The sequence below is a fragment of the Nelumbo lutea genome, chromosome 1, assembly GCF_056320005.1.
Source record: "Nelumbo lutea isolate HS-2025 chromosome 1, American lotus-T2T, whole genome shotgun sequence".
NCBI lineage: Eukaryota > Viridiplantae > Streptophyta > Magnoliopsida > Proteales > Nelumbonaceae > Nelumbo > Nelumbo lutea.
This window is the reverse complement of record NC_142684.1, coordinates 214,334,298-214,355,430: the sequence shown is the minus strand read 5'-3', so window position 1 is coordinate 214,355,430 and position 21,133 is coordinate 214,334,298. Positions and strand designations below refer to the sequence as shown.

The following is a 21,133-nucleotide window of genomic DNA, read 5'->3' as shown; positions in this document are numbered from 1 at the left end:
TTTTCTTCTCTCTGGAGTTTTTGAGATCTAATCTCTTTGTGTAGAAGACTTTCTTCTCCCATGGAAAAACCTTCTTGTTCAAAAACTGGTATATGTGAATTAGTTTTCTCCTCCTTTCTTCTTGATTAAGAAATCCTCCTAATTAGGAGTTATCCCAATCTAGATCAATATTTGGATAGGGGATAATCTTAATCCTATCTGCAGATTAAGTTAGTTTGCTCCTGATATTATCAGGAGGTTACCAGATTAAAATCTAATTTGAATTTGGTATCCCATAGTGGACAAAATTGTCCTCTTAATGACTTTTTGTGATTAAAATCATCATTGTCTTATTTATCTAAAAAATAAAAAAGCATGAATAAATATATGGGAAAATTCCCATAGGATACTCTATACTTTAGGCCAAGTATCAATTTAGTACCTGAACTTTAAAATGAGACAACCTAGTACCCAAACTTTCATTTTGTGACAATTTAATACCCGACGTTAATTCACCGTCAGTTAGAAGACAAAAAAACTTAAATACCCATCAGCTATTTCGAGTAATGCATGAATTCTTTATTGAAATTAAAGATATCACTAATATATAATATTAAAGATATGTGTATTAAAAGATCAAGACTATCTACTAAGTATCCTAGTCAATCATAGTCTACCAAATTTTTAAACGAAAGATTTTAAGTGCATAAAGACCAAAAGATTCAATTTGAAGCTCCTTGATTTTCAGCCATTTTGGGCTTCCTCAAGCTTTATGGGACATGAGACTTTTTGGTTTCCCATCTTTCATTGTCAAATAGAAAAAGACCATCTTGTGGTATAGCAATCTTTGAAAAGCTCAAAAGATCTTCTAAAAGGACTTGCCAAATAGAACCTAAATCTTCATTCATAATTACCTCAAGGGAATCCAATCTATTATGATGTAGACAATGTTTTTGAACCGTCGTTAACCTAGACGGTCGGACCATTCGGACCGGAAACCATTTAGGCGACCGGTTCCATTTTACCCCAAACCTAATCTTTGGTAAAAAATCGTTGAATTATTCTACGAACCGTTGAACCGGATGGTTTCACTTTTGAACTATTCAACCTGGAGAACGACTTGTAGTTTATTACTTTGACAAGTTAGAGCAAGAATGAAAAGAGAAGAAGGTCTCTCAGATTTGAGATCTACTAGAGAGAGAGATCAGTTGAGGGATGTGTGAGACAATGAAAAAGATTTGAGAGATCTCACATTTAGAGATTTGGGAGAGTAGTTTAGAGTCTAGATGACAGATTTGAGAGAGAGAGAGAGAGTGAAATCTAAGACTAACAAAAATCTCAGATCTACTTTCATTGTCACTGCTATTGTCGTTGTAGTTTGCCATCGCTGTCACCATTGCCGTCGTTGTCGCCACTACATCCTCCAAGTGACCTCCTCCTCCTCTTCCTTCTTCTTCTTCTTCTTCTTCATCTTCTTCTCCTTCTTCTTCTTCTTCTCTCTCTCTCTCTCCCTCTCTCTCTCTCTTCTCCCTCTTCTAAACTCTGTCAGCCATTGAGAGCGTCTCACATCTCTCTCATTCTCAAACAGTCAAACATTTTCTCTCTTGTATTTATATGCATCTTACCCTAATATTCCCGTCAAATGAGTAAGATGACATATCACCAGTTATAATATTTAAACCATTAGAACCATTTGATCCAAACGGTCAAACCGCTGACCCGGAAACCAGTGGCCATAACGGTTCCATTTCCAGGTCGGTTTTTAAAACCTTGGATGTGGATGGAGTTTTAGTTCTTTACAAGTATCTTAAGACTTTTTAAAAGCCCTTTAGTGATCCTTTGTAGTGTTTCTTTTATATTTGTTGAGTACACTAATAAAAGAAGAAAAATGACATAATTAGGTTTGGATCAAATTATCCTATACAACCCACCAATAGTGATGATCATGAGTCAGGTTAGGTTTTCTACAAGTAGTTAATAGCCTTGAGGCCTACCTAGGCCTAATAAAACATGAATATATAGGATTTGTATTTTAAAACAAATAAAGTTTTAGCTTATTTTTATAATCAAATTACGGAAAATAAGCTTCAAGAAATTGCAAAAATTATATTTAAGTTTATTTTGTTTATATTAATACATTATACTATATATATTCGGTAAAATACTATGCCATATATGAAAGATACTATACAATTACCACAAAACATTAAGATACTATACAAATAAATAGACATTATAGATATAATATAGTATATATTATAAATATACATATAACTTCTGGGATGGGTTAGGTTTGTCGGACATAGGGCTTAGTTGGCCTGAGCCCAGCATGTATTATGTGCAGGCTTGATATGAGTCTGATCTAGACCAAGCTTGAGAGAAATTTGACTTCCTTGGCCCAAGAATTTGCAAGCCAAGAAGGTCGGGCTGATCATAAATGATCATCCCTACCTATCAACATCCTAATCCCACATTTGTAAATTTAAGCACATCCCTCAAATTAGAGTGAATAGTGTTGGTCCATAAAAACAAATAAGAATTGAAATGGGTGATTGTAATGTATCGTATATAGAAAATGGATAATTTTTTTTCTGAAATCTATTAATCAAATGCTTAGCACAACTAATTAAAAAAAAGGTAAATTTTTTGTTTGGTAATTGCAATCACCTCCCCTGTAACTTTCTAACATAGTTGCAAGTATATCCCCTATTAGAATCCTCTAACAAGAGGCATGAAATTGTCAAAAATACCCATGTAAGTACTTTTTACAAAATGTTTATTATTCCAATTTTTTCTTCACATCAATTGCTATCCCAAATCCTTCCAATCTCATTTTAGAAATTGATTTATTTTCCCAATTTTCCCTTCATATCAATCACTCAAAGGTCTACCTATAACTTTTTTTGTTCATAAAGTTTATATATATATATATACTCAATAATAAGTGCATGCACTGGTATTTTGAACATTTTTGTGTCTGTCCTCAAAAGTAAATCAAAATTGATTGGAGTTAAGGACATACAAAACTGTCCAACAATTAGAACTAAGCTTAAGCCACCATCAATTAATCTGATAAATGTTGCATGAAATTAATCATCCCAAAATGCTGTCCAGAATAAAGTATTTGAGTACATAAAAGAACTTTATTAATGACAAAACATTTAGGCTTTGATTACAGAGGCAATAACTAAGACATTTTTAACTACAAAGAGACTTTACTACTAAATCTTAAATTTTACATATTTCTAACCAAACATCATTTATAGAAGGAAATGAATGAATAGTTGAGAATGATCAAACATATGACGCCAACAACAAGGGTGGGGAAGATCAGGAACATCAACAAGAATCATAATAATGGGGTGGAATTAGACAATGACAACAATAGAACCTTTCTTAGGAGGTTGACATTTTTTTTATATGGATACATATTTCTTATTTACAGCAGATAAACTTCTTTTGTAATTGTCATTCATGAAGGGGGAAAGGCAGCATTAATAACTTAATTTATTCAACTAAAAATTAAATGCATGAAGGTGCCAACTGGTTGAGTTGGTGATGTAACATGTTCATTGTAATAGAGACCTGGATCAAATTCCATCATGGCCTTAGCCATATCAAAAACATAGACGGTCAAAACAAATAGACTGGTCTACATAATCGGCAAAAGGAGCGCCTACAGTACATGATCGGCAAATAGACGTCATCATTCATTGACGTCCCTATTTGGTTGGAAATTGAACAATTCATGTCATGTATTCCTATTCTCGATTCAAGTCTTCGGGCTGGCTCTCCTTTGTTGTTATCGCCGCATCCACACGCTGTCACAAACCTACCTATACTTTTGAACTTTTTGGTAATTTCATTATCATTTAATCAATGAGAGCAAAGGAGTCAAACGAATCCGTCGGCTAAGGCTTATCCAAAACGTGCTTGAGAGTTGCCAAGTTATTGCATGGTGGGAGCTAGCACAATTCAAACTTTGGTAGACATGCGTGCAGAGAATCGTCGAAGCTTAATGCTGTACAAAAAAGACATCAAAATACAAGTCAAAATTAAACAAAGACGAAGATCGATCTCTACATACCCAACCTGGAGTAGATATATAAAAAGGCTACTAGCTATAGATCAATCAAACACACCTTACATCCAAAACTTGTTCGAAGAGCTTAGCTTTTAATTTGTTTATTTGCATCAATTTTGAATTAACAAGATGATGACTGCGCGTGTAACTAACGAGATGGAAGTAGGGGTGCCTGCAGATGATGTGTGGGCTGTGTATGGCTCGCCCGATCTGCCCAAACTCTTCGTCCAACTAATGCCCCAAGTTTACAAGAGAAATGATGTTCTTGAGGGTGATGGAACGGTCGGCACTGTCATTCTCATTGAACTCGACGACGGTATATTGCCCCAAGTTTACAAGAGAAATGATGTTCTTGCCTTACCCTTAAATTTCTTCTTTTCATCATTTTATTTATTGCATTAATGAATGAATTGAAATATTTCTTATTAATCCATGATGGTTTAATTTGATACTTAAATATAATTACTGGTTTCAGCGCTTCCTGAGCCACGTATATGGAAGGAGAAGTTCATAAAGATTGACCATCAAGAACGTGAGAAGTTGGTCCGAGTGATTGAAGGAGGATTTCTTGATATTGGGTTTCGTTCATTCGATATTATCTTCAAAGTCATAGAGAAAGACGCCTCCTCATGCATCATTCAATCCACCACTGCCTTTGAGCTCGACGACAAGTTTGAAGACAACGCTAACCGTATTACCGCTGGTACTTTGTGGTGGGTGGCCAAAGCAATTTCAAACTATGTCATACAGAACAAATCCAAATCCAAGGGCGACAACAACTAATCTATTTATTGGCGGAATTTTATGATTGATTCCTGCAATTTATTTCTTCATTTCTTAGAAATAATTAATAATTCCTCTATTAGATCTACTCCTCTCCGTTGAGTAGTTTTAGAGTCTATCCGTAAAAGTTTATGTCTGTCAGATGTTTGTATCCACATGTCGCCATTTACATAAAATGATACTTTGATTTTGATGCCCATGCCGTTCTTGTGTGGTTGCAAGTTTTAATCTATTTGTCTAAAATATAAATGTAATTCAATAATTCGTTATGCATGTTTGAAAGCCAGCTGCATCTTCCATTATAGTTAGGAAATAAACAACAAGTAAAAAATCCAAACAAAACGAGGTACCACTATATTTTATTGTTTCACATATCTATATGGGTACCACTATATTTTATCATTTAACATATTTATATGTCTAGACTTACTATTGTAGGTATTATTATAAGCTCTTGATAAAGTTACTTCACTATCACAGTAAATGAAAATTGGAGGCATAGGACTAGACTAAAGTTTTATATCCAATAATAAATTTTTAATCCATTCAACCTCTTTTTCAATAGTCACCAAAGTTATGAATTCAGATTCCATGTCGACTGAGATATACAAGTTTGTCTCTTGGATGCCCAAGAGATCGCACACCCACCAAGGACAAAAATCCATCTAGATGTGGACTTGTTATCTCCATTACCGGTAGTCTAACTTGCATCAGTATACCATTCTAATACAGTTGGATAATCATAGTAGAATAAGCCAAGTACTAAGGTTCTTTTGAGGTACCCAAGAACTCTCCTAATTGCCTTCCAATGCTCTATACCGGGATTACTTGTAAACCGACTAATTTACTTACCGTAAATGCAATATTATGTCTAGTACAAAGCGTAGTATACATAAGACTTTGGATTGTACTAGCATATTCAAATTGTACAATTGCTCTACCAGAAGTGAACTCAAGTTTAGAAGTGAAAGATGCAGTTGTACAAGTTGTACACTTTTTATTATTCTATGTGATTTCAAATAATAAACTATTAATTTATTCTTTTCTATTTCTAATTTCAATATTCATATTTTCACAATATGTTTCAAGTAAAATATCTAAATCATCTTTTCTAATCCTAGGATCTAATAAAGAGGAGAAATGTTCTCTCAATATTTCTTAAAATTTTTTCCGTTATTTCAACAAATGCTCTTAATTTGTGGATTCTTTCTATATTAAATTCTTGTTTTCTTGCTCCATAACTTTTAATGTATATAATATAATTTCTAATTTAAAAAATATGAGTATAAATAATTTTTAAAGCTTCCTGAATACATAAACTTAAGTTGTAACATATACATCTGATATTAAATACTTTACCATTTAAACATGGTTTTAATTGAGATTTTAAAATATTTATTGTTAAATCATCATTCATACCATTAACAAAACTAATAGAAAATAATTTATTGTCAATTCCATAAGATTGTAAAGTATTTAAAATACTTGTAGACATAACTGGACCAATATGTGGCCATTCAAGCCTATTAAAACTAAAAATTCTTTTACATAAAAGCCAATTTTTATCAATAAAATGCCTGGTAACACAAATATAAATTAGGATAAATTTAGAAATCCAAATATTAGAAGTATTTACAATTTTAGAATTAAGATTTGATAACATATAAATTAAATTTTGTTTATATGAATAACAATTTTTTAAATTGTCGATTTATAGAATTACGTAACCATTTTTCAAGTTTAGTATCTTCAACTAACAAATATGGTTGTTCAACATGTACAGTGTATTTTTCTAATTCTTGCCTTGTTTTTTCTTGAGAATATTTAAATTAAAAGTACCACCCCCTGCCCAATTTGTGTTTGTATTGTTTCTCTCCTTTCTTCTTATTCTTCTTTCTCATGGGTAAGCAAATGTCTACCCAAATGGCTAGTACCACCCTTACAACAAAAACTAAGGTCTTTCCTACATTTTTTGCAAACAAAACTTTTCACTTCTCCTGAACCTCCTTTATTTTAAATACATTTCAAACCGGGCTAATCAACTTAGTAGCCTTCTTTTTCTTTCCCCATGTATTAGTACTAGGGGTGGATTTTCCATTAATATCAATAGCATCCATATCAGTGCTAATACTACCATACTATGACTGAATATCGTCGACATTGAACATGTTGGGGAATTGATTTTGGGTGGAGCCAGCCATTTTTTTAAGTTTTAAAAAAATAAAAATTAATTTAATTGCGCTTATCCAAATTGTTGGTTCGAAATCCGAACTTGATTTCAACAATTGAAGCCTTTCAACTCCAAGAGTCCAAGCCTCCCAAATTGCTAACTTGAGAGTTGAGATACTTGATCTATTGAGCAAGCCTTCTTCTTGAAACTTCAATAAAGTTGAGAATTGGAGAATCAAAGAATGTGTGAGACATTGATAGGTAGAGAGTTGAGAGTGTATGAGAGCTAGAGAAGAGATTAAGAGAATTATTGAATTAGTGTGATGAGATGGTGGATGATAATGCTATTTATAGGAATTAAAAATAATTCAATTGCCTAAAATACCCTGAAAACTAATTGTGTTTTAGTTGTTGGGAGGGGTATTTTGGTCATTGTAAAGTTATTTATCACTTTACTCAAAATGCCCGCCAAACTAGCTATTATATAACTATCAGAGGGTATTTCTATCCTTTCTTCCTTCAAACCAAAATACATAAATACCACTTATATAGTTATTTATATTGGGGACTTAGGGGTATTTCAGTAAAAATAAGCAGAAAACAAAGCAATCCCAAATGGAGTCCAAAAAAAATAGACGGTCAAAATTAAAGTCAACCTAATCGGCAAATGGATCGCCAACTCTATTTTACTTGAAGTCTGCATTAATAAAGTTCACAGCAGCCAGCGGCCAGCAGGCCGGTCATACTTATACCTGCAAGCCAGCAGGATATAATTATAAAAAAAAAAAAAAGAACATGATGATACCTGTGTCCGTTGCCTTTTATTATATTAATTAATGTTTTAGCATTTTTTTTAATTTTTCTTCATTTGAATTAAATAATTTATAATTAATGTGTTAATTTTCTATTAATAATTGACTAAATTTAGTTTTGACTTGAATTAATACACTTCACCTCACATAAATCCTAATCAATTTGACCCGAGTCTAGACCAGTTCAATGCGGTCTGACCCGATCCAATATATACTGATCCGGGTCGACTCGAATCTGAAATAGACCCCAGGTGGGATGGTTCGGTGCCACTTGCTCTGTTCGATTTGGGTCGTCTGGTCCAACCAATATTCACACTCTGACTTGACCCAATACAAGCCAATCCGGGTCGACCCGAATTTGAAACAGTTTTGGACGAGATGATTCGGCCTCCACGTGCTTTGCCCGACCTAGACCGTCCATCCGACCAATATCCACATGATCTTGCTCAAATCTGGACCAACCCGATTAGCTACACTGACCCGGTTTGGGTCAGCTGGTCTGGTCCCAAACCCGTGCACAAACCTGATATGGTCCGTCCAGATCAGTCCACCCTTGACTAAATCAGTCCGATTGAATTGAATTAATTCAGAACTAAACGGTTCAACAACCCTTGAACCTAAGTGATTTAAATTGGTCTAGCCGGTTTGAACCTAAGTGGTTCAATCAAATCCGGAATCCGAACATAGTCAAATGGCTTCACTGCTTGTGTAAAAATAACATGCATATAATGACTACAATAACCACCAAGCTACAACCAACTTCTTTGTTAAGAGAGAGAGTTTATGTTTCCTATGGTGAGTCCCCGAACTTCCTTTTCTTTTCTGAACATTCTTTCCTTTCCGTGTTATCATGTCGTCTAGTGTAGATAGCCTTATCGACGAGCCCGAGGTAGGTACCTCGGCTCACGGTGGCTCTTCTGCCACCCAGCCATCCGACGTATGGGTGGCTTCGGGTCATCTAGCATCCACCTCCCACTGAGGTCGGGTGCTAGATCAGTTCGGCCCTTCCACCATGACTCCGGAGAGACTCCAGGACCTCATACAGAGGTTCCACCTTCCTGGGGAGTACTCTTATATCTTCCTACCTGCAGCTTTCCATGGGAGCACGGTCCCAATGAGATCATGATCTTCAGGGAGTAACTAGTTGTCGAACTCCGTCTTCCTTTTCACCCCCCGATTGTTGAGGTGCTGGTGCACTTTAACATTACCTTGGACCAACTTCACCCGAATTCCATATGGAATGTGGTTGGGACCATTTCCCTCTGCTTCGACCGCTCCTTCCCCATTGACCTAGATATCCTCAGTACCATCTTCGCAATAAAGAAGAGCGCTTCGGGCGCTCTCCCCGGGCATAGGCAGGCTTATTATCTGTCTCCCCTTCCGGGTTTTAAATTAATGCATAAGCTTCCGAGTAAAGTCCGGGCCTGAAAGCGGGACTACTTCGTAGTTCAGAGCAGCACGGGATGACCCTTCCCTACTGACTGGAGGGTGGCCGTTCAAGACCCTGGTGTTACCCTCGATGGGAAGACAAGAAGTCACTTCAGTCATGGGCTCAGCTCAGGTTGAATTACAAGGACTTCGCAGCCGAGGAGAAGCTCATCCAGGCCAACTTGAGCCTGGGTAGGTTTATCTTTACTTTGACCTTTCTGTTCGCATACTTACTTCAAGGTTACTAATGCCGAGCTTCACTATAGGTCCCATGGAGGTGGAGAAAATAGACAGCTAGAGGCTCTTCCGCCAGATTAAGAGAAAAAAGTGCGTAGCCAAGAAGGCGCACGTCGAGTCCCTACAGGCCTCTATCGAGGCTCAGCCTCTATCGAGGCTCAGCCTCCTCAGGACCGGGCTCCGGAGCTCGAGCTCCCCGGCGCTCGACCTGTCATCGGCTTGGAGTGAGACATGGTGCCTCAGGGGCCCGAAGTGGCGGTCGAGCCCATCCCTAATCCTGCCGAGACTGCTGTTGGGGATGCCGTTGAAGCTGTCGAGGCTCGCCCTACAGAGGCTACAACCGGAGCTCGTCTTGCTGAAGTTGCCACCGAAGCTTCCGAGGAGTCCACCTATGCGGCCGAGATGTCGGAATCCAGCTCGGGGAGTTAGGTGGGTCAAAGCATTCTGAACCCCGAGTAAAGCCTTCAAAAGAGTAAGGAGGCTACATACCTGGAGGAGGTCTTAGAATGGGCTAATCTCACTCTCCGTCAACTCGGTGCTTGAGCTGCTTCTCATACCATGGTGGTGAGTTCCTTGCGAAGGACCCTTTTCTCTTCTTTTTGAAAGAATGGTAGGATCCATCTAATGGATGCCATAAAGGTTGCGGAATGGGTGGGCGAATTTCAAAAATTTCCTACATTCTCCCAACTGGGAATCATATTCCCCAAATTTAGAATACAATATTCAAGGATCCTACTTGAACCATAATCAAACCAGATCTGTATCAAAAGATAAATGGGAGGAATATACCTGATCCGGAGAAGCAGTATCTCTCAAAGTTGGTGTTCACACCCAAAGAATGCTCCAAGATCTGTTCCTGCGGAAGATGACACAGCAGTGAATGGAACAGAACCAGCAGGGTGCGTCCTACACACTGGATCCTTCACAAGAATCCTCTGGAAGTAATAAACATTGAATCTTTTTCAGTCTTTCTTGCAAGACTGATGTCAAGAACAGATTTCTTGACTTTCTTTTCTGCAAAGATCTAATCTTGCAATGGCAGATGGCGGCGGCAGGAGGAGATCTCCAAAACGAAAAAGGCTGAACTGCTTTTTCTCTTTTTCTGGAGAGTATGAGATCAGATCTCAATTTGCAGGAACCTTTCTTGCGATTTTTCTCTTGGTTCGAAATCTCCTCCTTTCTTCTTGATTAAGAAACCTCCTTTTTAGGAGTTATCCCAATCCAAATCAGTATTTGGATAGGGGATAATCTTAATCCTTTCTGCAGATAGAGTTAGCTTACTCCTGATCTTATCAGGAGGTTACCAGATTCAAATCTAATTTGAATTTGGTCTCTAAGAGTGGATAAGGCTAAATGCCCAATCCTTTTACTAACTTTAATCTCAAATTCACCCCATGGATGGGTGATCATATCAGCCCACCTCGAAATGGGCTTTTGGCCCATTAAGTGTTCAGTGTCTAATTACTTTCCAATCTGCTGCCCAGTTGGGCTTCTTTGTATGGCGTGGGACCCAAGCATTGATCTACACACCAGCCACATGGGTTTGGCCCAGCCTCTAAAACAAGGCCCAGCCGAATTCACTGAAAAACTCAATGAACCCCTTGAGTCCATCATATGGACCCTATGGGCCCAACACTTACATTAAGTGGTCCCTGGGCCAAGCCATCTTATAAAAACCCAGGGACTGTGGGCAGGTGCAAGATTAGCCCATCAGGTATTATCCTCAATGGTCTTACACTTAACCTCTCAGCCCTTAATGATCAAGCACTGCCCGACAAGAGAGGACCTCTCCCTCGGCTGCAAGGAACAGTGCCGCACTCTCCTCTCACATGGATCCCGGGAATTAAAACCATTTGCAAACAATTCGAAACCGTACACATATATATATATATAATAATATATTAATTTTGCAAAACAAAATTCCAACGATTGAAATCAACTGCCGGCAGTTTGGTTTCCATCAGAAAGAGTGCATTCCCGATCATTACCCTTTGTCCGACAAAGTGGCTGATTCTGTCACTATGATCACCCACTCAGATGAATTCTCAAATTGCCCCAACATACCCAGGTTTCGATCACCGCTAAGGATCTCACTGAAAGGCATATCAAAGACAGCCTGATCCAACACCTAGTGAAATGTCATAATCGAGTCTAGGGGTCAGGTGTAACTTTCCAATTTTGCCCATCTATCTCCAAGGTCCAAGGCAATACTGGAAATCTGGTCCGGTTCAAGGATTCAAGTAATCTCATACTGCATGTGCCTCGGGTCTTACCCTGGTGGCTGAGACAGGCCATCCCAACACTTGGTGGCACATCAGCATCAGCCATGGCAGGATAAATCTCCCCAGACTTATCCAACAGCTGTGAACATTTAAAACTAACATGAGTCTCTATAAATGTCCAGTTTTAGGGTTTTACACAGAATTAAACCAAACAACATGAATCAAACAAGCACTTTATTTATTTCCACTAAATAACAAAAGTACATCAAATCAGATTGAAGCTAAGGGCATACAAAACTGTCTAACAGCTCTCACTTGCACTTAGGTCCAATCTGGTACAAGCCGGAGTCCCATACTTTCCACGTGTTTCTCAAACACCTTCTGTGCCAGTGGCTTAGTCAATGGGTCTGCCACATTATCCGCTGATGCTACCTTCTGAATCAAGACATCCCCTCTACCAACGATCTCCCGCAGTACATGGTACTTTCTCTCGATGTGCTTCGACTTCGAGTGAGCCCGAGGCTCTTTAGCCTGGGTGATCGCTCCATTGTTGTCACACAACAACGGGATGGGAGATGTGCTGGATGGAATCGCTCCCAATTCATCTATGAACTTCTTCATCAACACGGCTTCCTTGGCAGCTTCACTTGCGGCAATGTACTTGGCAGCTTCACCCGATATGGGGTGTATCGTATCTTTGAGAAACCGATATAGGATACGCATGGAAATTGAACGTTTCATCTTTTCTCATCCGTATCAGACCCATATCGGGGTGTATCAGGGATGCACCGGGGGTGTATCGGGGCATATCGACAAAAAAGATATGACCAAAAACTAAAAAAAAAAATTAAAGGGGGAAAGCAAACTTCTTTTCCCCGAAATAAGCCTTCTTTCACCCCCAAATGACTCTAGAACTCCAAACTTCATTCCTAGAGTGCTAGATTTGCAAAAGTTTGCAAGAAACAAGTGCGAATCATTGATTTTTTTATAAAGATTTTTCAAGTTTTGAAAAAAAATATAGCAAAAATAGGTAAATTTTTTCAATCTTTTATAATATCTTGTGATTTCTTTTTTTTTCTTGAATGTTTAAATTTATGTTGATTTACATTTCTTACATTCAAAATCACAACTTTTTGTGCTATCAGTAGATTTATGGAAATTTCATGAAGATATCTAGGGAAATATAAATTAACAAAAAACAATAAATAATTTTTAATTATGTCTTCACATAGTTGTGCCAATGCATGTTTATGGTTGGATAGGAGAGTTGGGTTTTTCTCATCCCATAAAACTTTAAAACTTAAGAATTATAATTTATAAATTATAGTTAAGCATAGGAATTTTAATGAAATTATAATTGGCTATAATATATTTCTTCATAAAACTATTAAAATATATTAATTTAATGTGTATACACCTCATTGAGGTCTATTATTTAGTGTTGTTGATGTATAATTATGATTTATCAAAGTATTTATAGTGTTTCCAAGTGTATCTATGTGTATATTACATTTTCTCTGATACACATGCATATTCAAGGCGCATCCTGATACGTTTCTTAAAATTGCCTTTCTGATACACTTGGTGTTTCCGATACTTTGAACCTTACTTACATCTTGGGGCTTCAACTCTATACAGATAGATCGAAGAAGTTAATTAGATTGTCCCTATTTATTTACATTGACAAGATTTAACATGTAGGATTCTAAGAAATGATTCATTTCTTTCAAACATGGAGTCAGCTTCTCCAAAGAATGTCATCAAAGACCCTTGAGGAGATAGAGGATATGAGAAAAGTTCCCTATGCCTCTGCTGTAGGGAGCATCATATATGCTATGTTGTGCACTCGGCCAGACATTACTTAGGCTATAAGTGTTATGAGCAGATATCAACCCAACTAGGACAATAACACGACTGTTGTGAAAAACATACTAAAATACCTACGAAGAATTAAAGGCTATTGTCTTGTCTTTGATGGTAGTTCATTGCAGATGGTCGGGTATACAGATGCCAACTTTTAGTCTGACCCAAATGATAGAAAGTGCAAATATGGATGCATCTTTATGTTGGGGTCTTGTGTAGTATGTTAGAAAACCAATCCACGACCAAGGCTAAGCACATTGCTACAAGTAAGGCTGCCAAACAAGCTATATGTTCTTCACAGCAGTTCAATGCTCCTGCCCTGGGTTTGCCTAGAATCTGCTTACCACACTCACCGCCTGAGCAATGTCAGGGCGAGTGCACAGCATGGCATACATGATGCTCCCTACGGCTGAGGCATAGGGAACGTCTCTCATGCTCTCAATCTCCTCAGAAGTCTTGGGAGACATCTTCTTGGAGAGAGTGACTCCGTGCCTGAAAGGAACGTTTCCTTTCTTGGAGTTCTCCATGCTGTACCTCTTGACAATTTTGTCAATATAAGCAGCATGGGATAATCCAATTATCCGCTTCGATCTATCTCTATAGAGTCGAAGACCCAGTATGTATGAAGCTTCTCCAAGATCATTCATGGAGAACTGCTGTGATAGCCATACCTTGACCGAAGTCAACATTCCTACATCATTCCCAATGAGTAGGATATCATCCACGTACAACACCAAAAAGGTGATCTTATCCCCACTGGACTTCCTGTAAACATAGGGCTCATCCGGATTCTGCTCAAAGTCAAACGTTTTGACTGCAGAATCAAAACGGATGTTCCAACTCCTAGAAGCCTGCTTAAGTCCATATATGGATCTATTAAGTTTACATACCATGTGTTCCTGACCAGCAGCAATGAAGCCTTGCGGCTGCTGCATGTAGATATCTTCACTAAGATCTCCATTCAGGAACGCGATTTTGACATCCATTTGCCAAATCTCATAGTCATGGAACGCTGCTACAGCTAGCAGGATCCTAATGGATTTAAGCATGGCCACGGGCGAAAAGGTTTCCTCATAGTCGATGCCTTCTTTCTGAGTATACCCTTTCGCCACCAAGTGAGCTTTAAAGGTCTCAATCTTGCCATCGGGGCCCTTCTTCCTCTTGTAGATCCATTTGCAACCAATTGCTTTTACCCCGGGCGGCGGATCCACTAGAGTCCAGACTCCATTGGTCTCCATTGAGTCCATTTCAGCTCTCATGGACTCCACCCACTTCTGGGAGTCTATGTCTAACATAACTTCCGCGTAAGTCACGGGATCCTCTTCACTAGTCAAGGTTTCCACTAGGTAACTATCCTGGTCATAACCATATCGGATTGGTGGTCTGAATACCCGAGTGGTTCTTCTAGGTTGGTAATTACCTGGAATTTGTGAGACATCTCCCACTGCTCCTGAGCTCTCCTCATCAAGAACTATTTCCTGACGATGGGTGTCCAGGATGTAATCAGATTCTAAGAACTGGGCGTTTCGACTGTAGAACACTTTCTGCTCACTCAGGTCATATAATAGATAACCCACCGAATCCTTTGGGTAGCCTATAAACAGGCAACGACTGGTTTTAGATTCCAACTTGTCTGCACTTGTTCTTTTAACGTGTGCAGGACAACCCCAAATCATCAAGTGTCTTACACTTGGCTTCCTTCCGGTCCAAAGTTCATATGGAGTTTAAGGAACTGATTTGGTTGGAACCCGATTCAGCACGTAGATAGCAGTCTCTAATGCGTATCCCCAAAAGGATGTGGGTAATTGTGAGCGTACGAGAAGTGACCGGACCATGTCCAACAAGGTCCTATTCCTCCTCTCTGAAACACCGTTGAGTTGAGGTGTAGCAGGAGGAGCTAATTGTGACACTATCCCATTGGCCTTTAAGTAGTCCCTGAATTCGTCAGAGAGATACTCGCCACCTCGATCTGATCGAAGGGCCTTAATTTCTCTCCCTAACTGTTTCTCGACTTCCTATCTGAGCTCTTTGAACTTTTCAAATGATTCAGACTTATGTCTCATTAGGTACACGTAACCATATCGTGAAAAATCATCTGAAAAGGTGATGAAGTACACGTGTTGGTTCCGTGTCCTAACACTCAGGGGACCACATACATCAGTATGTATTAGGTCAAGTGTGCCTTCAGATCTTTCAGGCTTACCGTCAAATGGCTGCTTAGACATCTTACCTTGAAGGCAAGGTTCACAAGTGGGAAGATTTTCTACGGTTAAAAAATCCAAAGGACCATCCTTTACCAGCCTTGTGATTCGGTCAATACCGATATGGCCAAGTCGGTAATGCCAGAGGCACGTGGGACTTACTGTATCACGATTCCTTTTCTTGGGATTTTTGACCGATGTAGTTTCTGTTAAGTTAGTTTCCAGAGAAGGATGTAGAACATAGAGACCGTTCTCTAGTTCCCCGCATGCGATGAATTTATTATTCTGTTTAACAATAATCATTTTACTAAAATAAACAGTATATCCATCAGCACACAGTTTTGAAACAGAAATTAAATTTCTTCTCAAGTTCTGTACATAAAGACAATCTTTAAGTACAAGTATTCCTTCTTTACAAACTAATTCTACGGTTCCTATTGCTGCTGCTGCAACACTTGCAATTGTTCCCAAGAATAGTGTCACTTCACCTTCACTCAACCTTCTGCTAACTTTGAACCCCTGTAGTGAGTTACACGCATGAGTTGAAGCCCCGGAGTCAACACACCAGGACACAGAAGTAACTAACATGTTAGTTTCTATGACACAAGTTTCGATGTTACCTTTCTTAGATTCCAGGTAGGCAGGACAAGTCCTCTTCCAGTGGCCGGTCTGCTTGCAGAAGTGACAGACATCAGATGCCTTATTCTTCTTCTGCTTCTTAGGATTGGCATCCTTCTTCTGAGGCTTCTTTGCCTTTCTCTTTTTCTTGCCCGATTTGTTAGCTTCAGCAAGCATAACTACAGGCTCATCCTTCTTGAGTAGATCCTCGGCTCTCTGCAACATATTGCTGAGTTCCTGGACGCTGACATTCAACTTATTCATATTGTAGTTCATTGTGAACGTATTGATGGAAGAGGGCAAAGAATTGAGGATGGCATCCACTTGTGTGCCAAGATCTAGCCCAGATCCAAAAGCTTCAAGTTCGTTAATGTAACCCATCATCCGAAGACAATGGTCATGAACTTTCTGCCCTTTGATCATCTGCGCGGTCATGAACAATTTCAGGACCTTCTGTCGAGTAGAACGGTTCTGCTCTTCATACATTGATCTTAGACTGTCCAATATGTCCTTGGCTAGTTTGATCTGATCGAACTGCCTCTGTATTGAGTTGTCTAATGAGGCAACGACAAAGCAGCGGGCTAGGGAGTTCTTATCCTCCCACTCTTGGTAGTCCCTTCTACGGGCCTCAGAAGCCCTATCACCCGGACGTTCCGGGGCAGGATTTTTCACTACCTTGTCTAACTTTTCGGAAGTTAGGACCATCATAAGATTTCTGTACCAGTCGGCATAGTTTGGTCCCTTTAGCTTGTTATCATCTAGAAGCTTTGCAAATTGACCGTTTGCCATTTTCTGATAAAATAGCAAATCATTAGTCCATAACCTTAGTTTGATTCATGTTACCTACATAGATATGGCTTTTAATCTATGTTCCATTCCCATTTGTTCATCTCTGAGATTTCCCTCCTTTCTCAGTGACAGAGATGACGACATGTCTCTGGAAATGTGGGAAATCACATGGGGTGCGTGAAGCCAACTGTTTCAGCTGCATAACCCCACCACCTTTCTGTGACGGATCATATCCACTCATCAAATGAGTTTCCCTTTGGCCTCTGTCAAACAAGGTTCAGAGCCGTTTTCAGGTAAACCTTTCTGTCCAGTGAGTGCTTACCCATCATATTAAGGTTACGCCAAGGTACCGTGAGAGAGTTCCCATTTTCTGGTGAAGCCCCTCCCACATCGGTCTATGATGCCCCTATCATCTTATGAAACACTCTAATAGATCCAACAGCAAATGGATAGCCCAATTTTATGGTGCGTTTCCTCATTACTGAAGGACCCATCATTGTGCTAATGACGGAAGGCCTTTAGAGAGTCCATCATATGGGTCTCCCTATCACATGCATTCATATTTGCTAGAGGGAACAAAAATGCCCTAGTTTTAATTTAGGTCAAACCAGAGTTGCTCCCACTGACTTTCATAAAGTCAGATTTCTGGTGGGCCTTAATCGGCTAGGGGTTCCGTATGCATCCCTTTTCAGGGTTGTGGGGCCCACCAAGCAAAGAGGGGTCATCCAATGACCTTGAAGGACACTATGGCAATGATGTGCATTTAGCCATGGTGTGCGCAAGAGCCACTAACGAGTCTTCATGGGCCAAGTACTTATGGCCCATGGTCGCAGCACATCAAACATCCAAACATCACATGTAAAGGAGGAATTGATCCAATCAATTAACTGCTGTAAAGCCCATTGAACAGCCCATTTAAAATCTAAGTCATTAACAATTAATGACTACTAGGTGTATGGGCTGAATCGCTGATAGCAGTTCGGCCCATACAGCTTATCTCACAGTAATGGGCCTTTTGCAGTTTTAACCCTTTAAAACTGGGCTTTACAGGTGGGCCGAATTAATCCTTGTAATTGAACATCAGATTTGGAACAGCAAGTGTGAGAAATACAGACTGAAAAATAGTCCCTATCGAACCCCAGATTCGGTCCAAACAATTTTGGTCCAATCTAGTCCGAGAGGATCCAAAACTGATTTTCAATTCAAGAATTAATTCATGAAAGATATGAAATTAATAATCTTGATTTCAAACAATCACAAATCAAACTATGGACTGTTCGCACCACCTGCAAAATAGAGGTTAATCACAAGGGTTGCAGTTTCACAAACTGCAAATCGCAGAAAGCGATTTCTCCAACTGCAAACCTCCTGCACCGCCTTCTTCTTCCTTCTTCTTTAATCAAGAAAATTAACAGAAATCCTATTTCTATTAATTACATTCTTGATCAAATCCTATACATTCAGTCTAAAAATAAAAAAAAATTATTTACAAACCGAATATAAATAAATAGAAAGAAAAAGGGTGCGCAGACTATCTGCGCCAAATCAGTATTTGGATAGGGGATAATCTTAATCCTTTCTGCAGATAGAGTTAGCTTACTCCTGATCTTATCAGGAGGTTACCAGATTCAAATCTAATTTGAATTTGGTCTCTAGGAGTGGATAAGGCTAAATGCCCAATCCTTTTACTAACTTTAATCTCAAATTCGCCCCATGGATGGGTGATCATATCAGCCCACCTCGAAATGGGCTTTTGGCCCATTAAGTGTTCAGTGTCTAATTACTTTCCAATCTGCTGCCCAGTTGGGCTTCTTTGTATGGCATGGGACCCAAGCATTGATCTACACACTAGCCACATGGGTTCGGCCCAGCCTCTAAAACAAGGCCCAGCCGAATTCACTGAAAAACTCAATGAACCCCTTGAGTCCATCATATGGACCCTATGGGCCCAACACTTACATTAAGTGGTCCCTGGGCCAAGCCATCTTATAAAAACCCAGGGACTGTGGGCAGGTGCAAGATTAGCCCATCAGGTATTATCCTCAATGGTCTTACACTTAACCTCTCAGCCCTTAATGATCAAGCACTACCCGACAAGAGAGGACCTCTCCCTCGGCTGCAAGGAACAGTGCCGCACTCTCCTCTCACATGGATCCCGGGAATTAAAACCATTTGCAAACAATTCAAAACCGTACACATATATATAAATATATTAATTTTGCAAAACAAAATTCCAACGATTGAAATCAACTGCCGGTAGTTTGGTTTCCATCAGAGAGAGTGCATTCCCGATCATTACCCTTTGTCCGACAAAGTGGCTGATTCTGTCACAATGATCACCCACTCAGATGAATTCTCAAATTGCCCCAACATACCCAGGTTTTGATCCCCGCTAAGGATCTCACTGAATGGCATATCAAAGGCAGCCTGATCCAACACCTAGTGAAATGTCATAATCGAGTCTAGGGATTAGGTGTAACTTTCCAGTTTTGCCCATCTATCTCTAAGGTACAGGGCAATACTGGAAATCTGGTCCGGTTCAAGGATTCAAGTAATCCCATACTGCATGTGCCTCGGGTCTTACCCTGGTGGCTGAGACAGGCCATCCCAACACTTGGTGGCACATCAGCATCAACCTTGGCAGGATAAATCTCCCCAGACTTATCCAACGGCTGTGAACATTTAAAACTAACATGAGTCTCTATAAATGTCCAATTTTAGGGTTTTACACAGAATTAAACCAAACAACATGAATCAAACAAGCACTTTATTTATTTCCACTAAATAACAAAAGTACATCAAATCATATTGAAGCTAAGGGCATACAAAAGTGTCTAACACTTTTCTCTTTCTTTTCTTTCCTTTTGACTAGTCTCCTTTTTGTAGGTGAACTCAGTCGTGTGTGGCTTGACCCTTCAATCTGATCGGCATCCGAGACAGGCTTTGGAAGCTGAGAAGTCATCCCGTGCAGTCCATACCGAACTAAGGGCAGGTCACGGTCAGATCCACCGCCAGAATGATGCCTTAGCTCAGAAGAGCTTCATCGAGGTGCTGTTGGTAGAGAAGAGTGAGCTGGCCAGAGACAATGACAGATTGAGGGCCGAGGTGAAAGGGTTTAAGGTTGGCCAAGAGGCCTTGAGGCTCGAGATGGATAGTCTCAAGGCAGAGCGGGATGCTCTGAAGCTTGAGGTACAGGGCCTTAAGGAAGCGAAAGGAAAGTTGGAGCACGAGGTGGAGTACCTCAGGGTGACCTCAAAGAGAAGACTGAGATCTTTGAAGATGCCCTTGAGGAGACCAAGGTCCAAGCTGTCATCGACTATGTTAAGTCTTCGAGGTTTGATGACGTGATGACCGAGGCCTACCACAAGGGTTTTAAGCTAAGTCGGTGGTTAATTAGGCACATCTATCCCGGTCTTGATACAAGCACCATCACTACTTCGCGGATCACTAATGACATAGTGCGTCAGTCAGCGGATGATCTGGACTCTAAGGACGAAGGCGCCAATGATGATGCAGAGGCCACCAGCTCGGTTAATGATCTTGAGGAGGTCCCTAGTAAAGGCGATGAGCCTATGAAGTAGTTCAGCCCCTATACCTGCGAGCTTGATCTTCTTCTTTTTTGTAACAAACTTCTTGTAATGGAATATTTGTAATGAAAATACACTTTGCTACATGCTGTGCAATTTACTTTTTTTTTTTTTGCTGAAGTGATTATTTTACCTCGAACTGTTAACCTATCAAGCTAAGTACCCAAAGCGGGGGTTTCTCGACTGTCGTCACCCCGAACTGTCTCCCAGTACTTAACAGGGGTAAACTTATGTACACCGGGGTGAGCAACATAGTAGGGTATATGCCTGACCCATCTGCACCCGCATTAGGTTGACATCGATTCTCCCTAACGGGTTCAAGCTGTTATATGCCAGGGCGGGATATGCATCACAAAGTTAG

General features: G+C 39.6%; 1 protein-coding gene across 1 annotated transcript; it reads left to right on the top strand.

Annotated features, from left to right (window-relative positions):
• The first annotated feature begins 4,063 nt into the window (after positions 1 to 4,063).
• On the top strand, positions 4,064 to 5,045 carry LOC148880892 (norbelladine synthase-like). The gene is made up of 2 exons (XM_088962641.1): positions 4,064 to 4,379; positions 4,539 to 5,045. Exons 1-2 carry the CDS (start codon positions 4,193 to 4,195, stop codon positions 4,844 to 4,846), a joined length of 495 nt encoding a protein of 164 aa, XP_088818767.1. The 5' UTR covers positions 4,064 to 4,192; the 3' UTR covers positions 4,847 to 5,045.
• Positions 5,046 to 21,133: the final 16,088 nt, after the last annotated feature.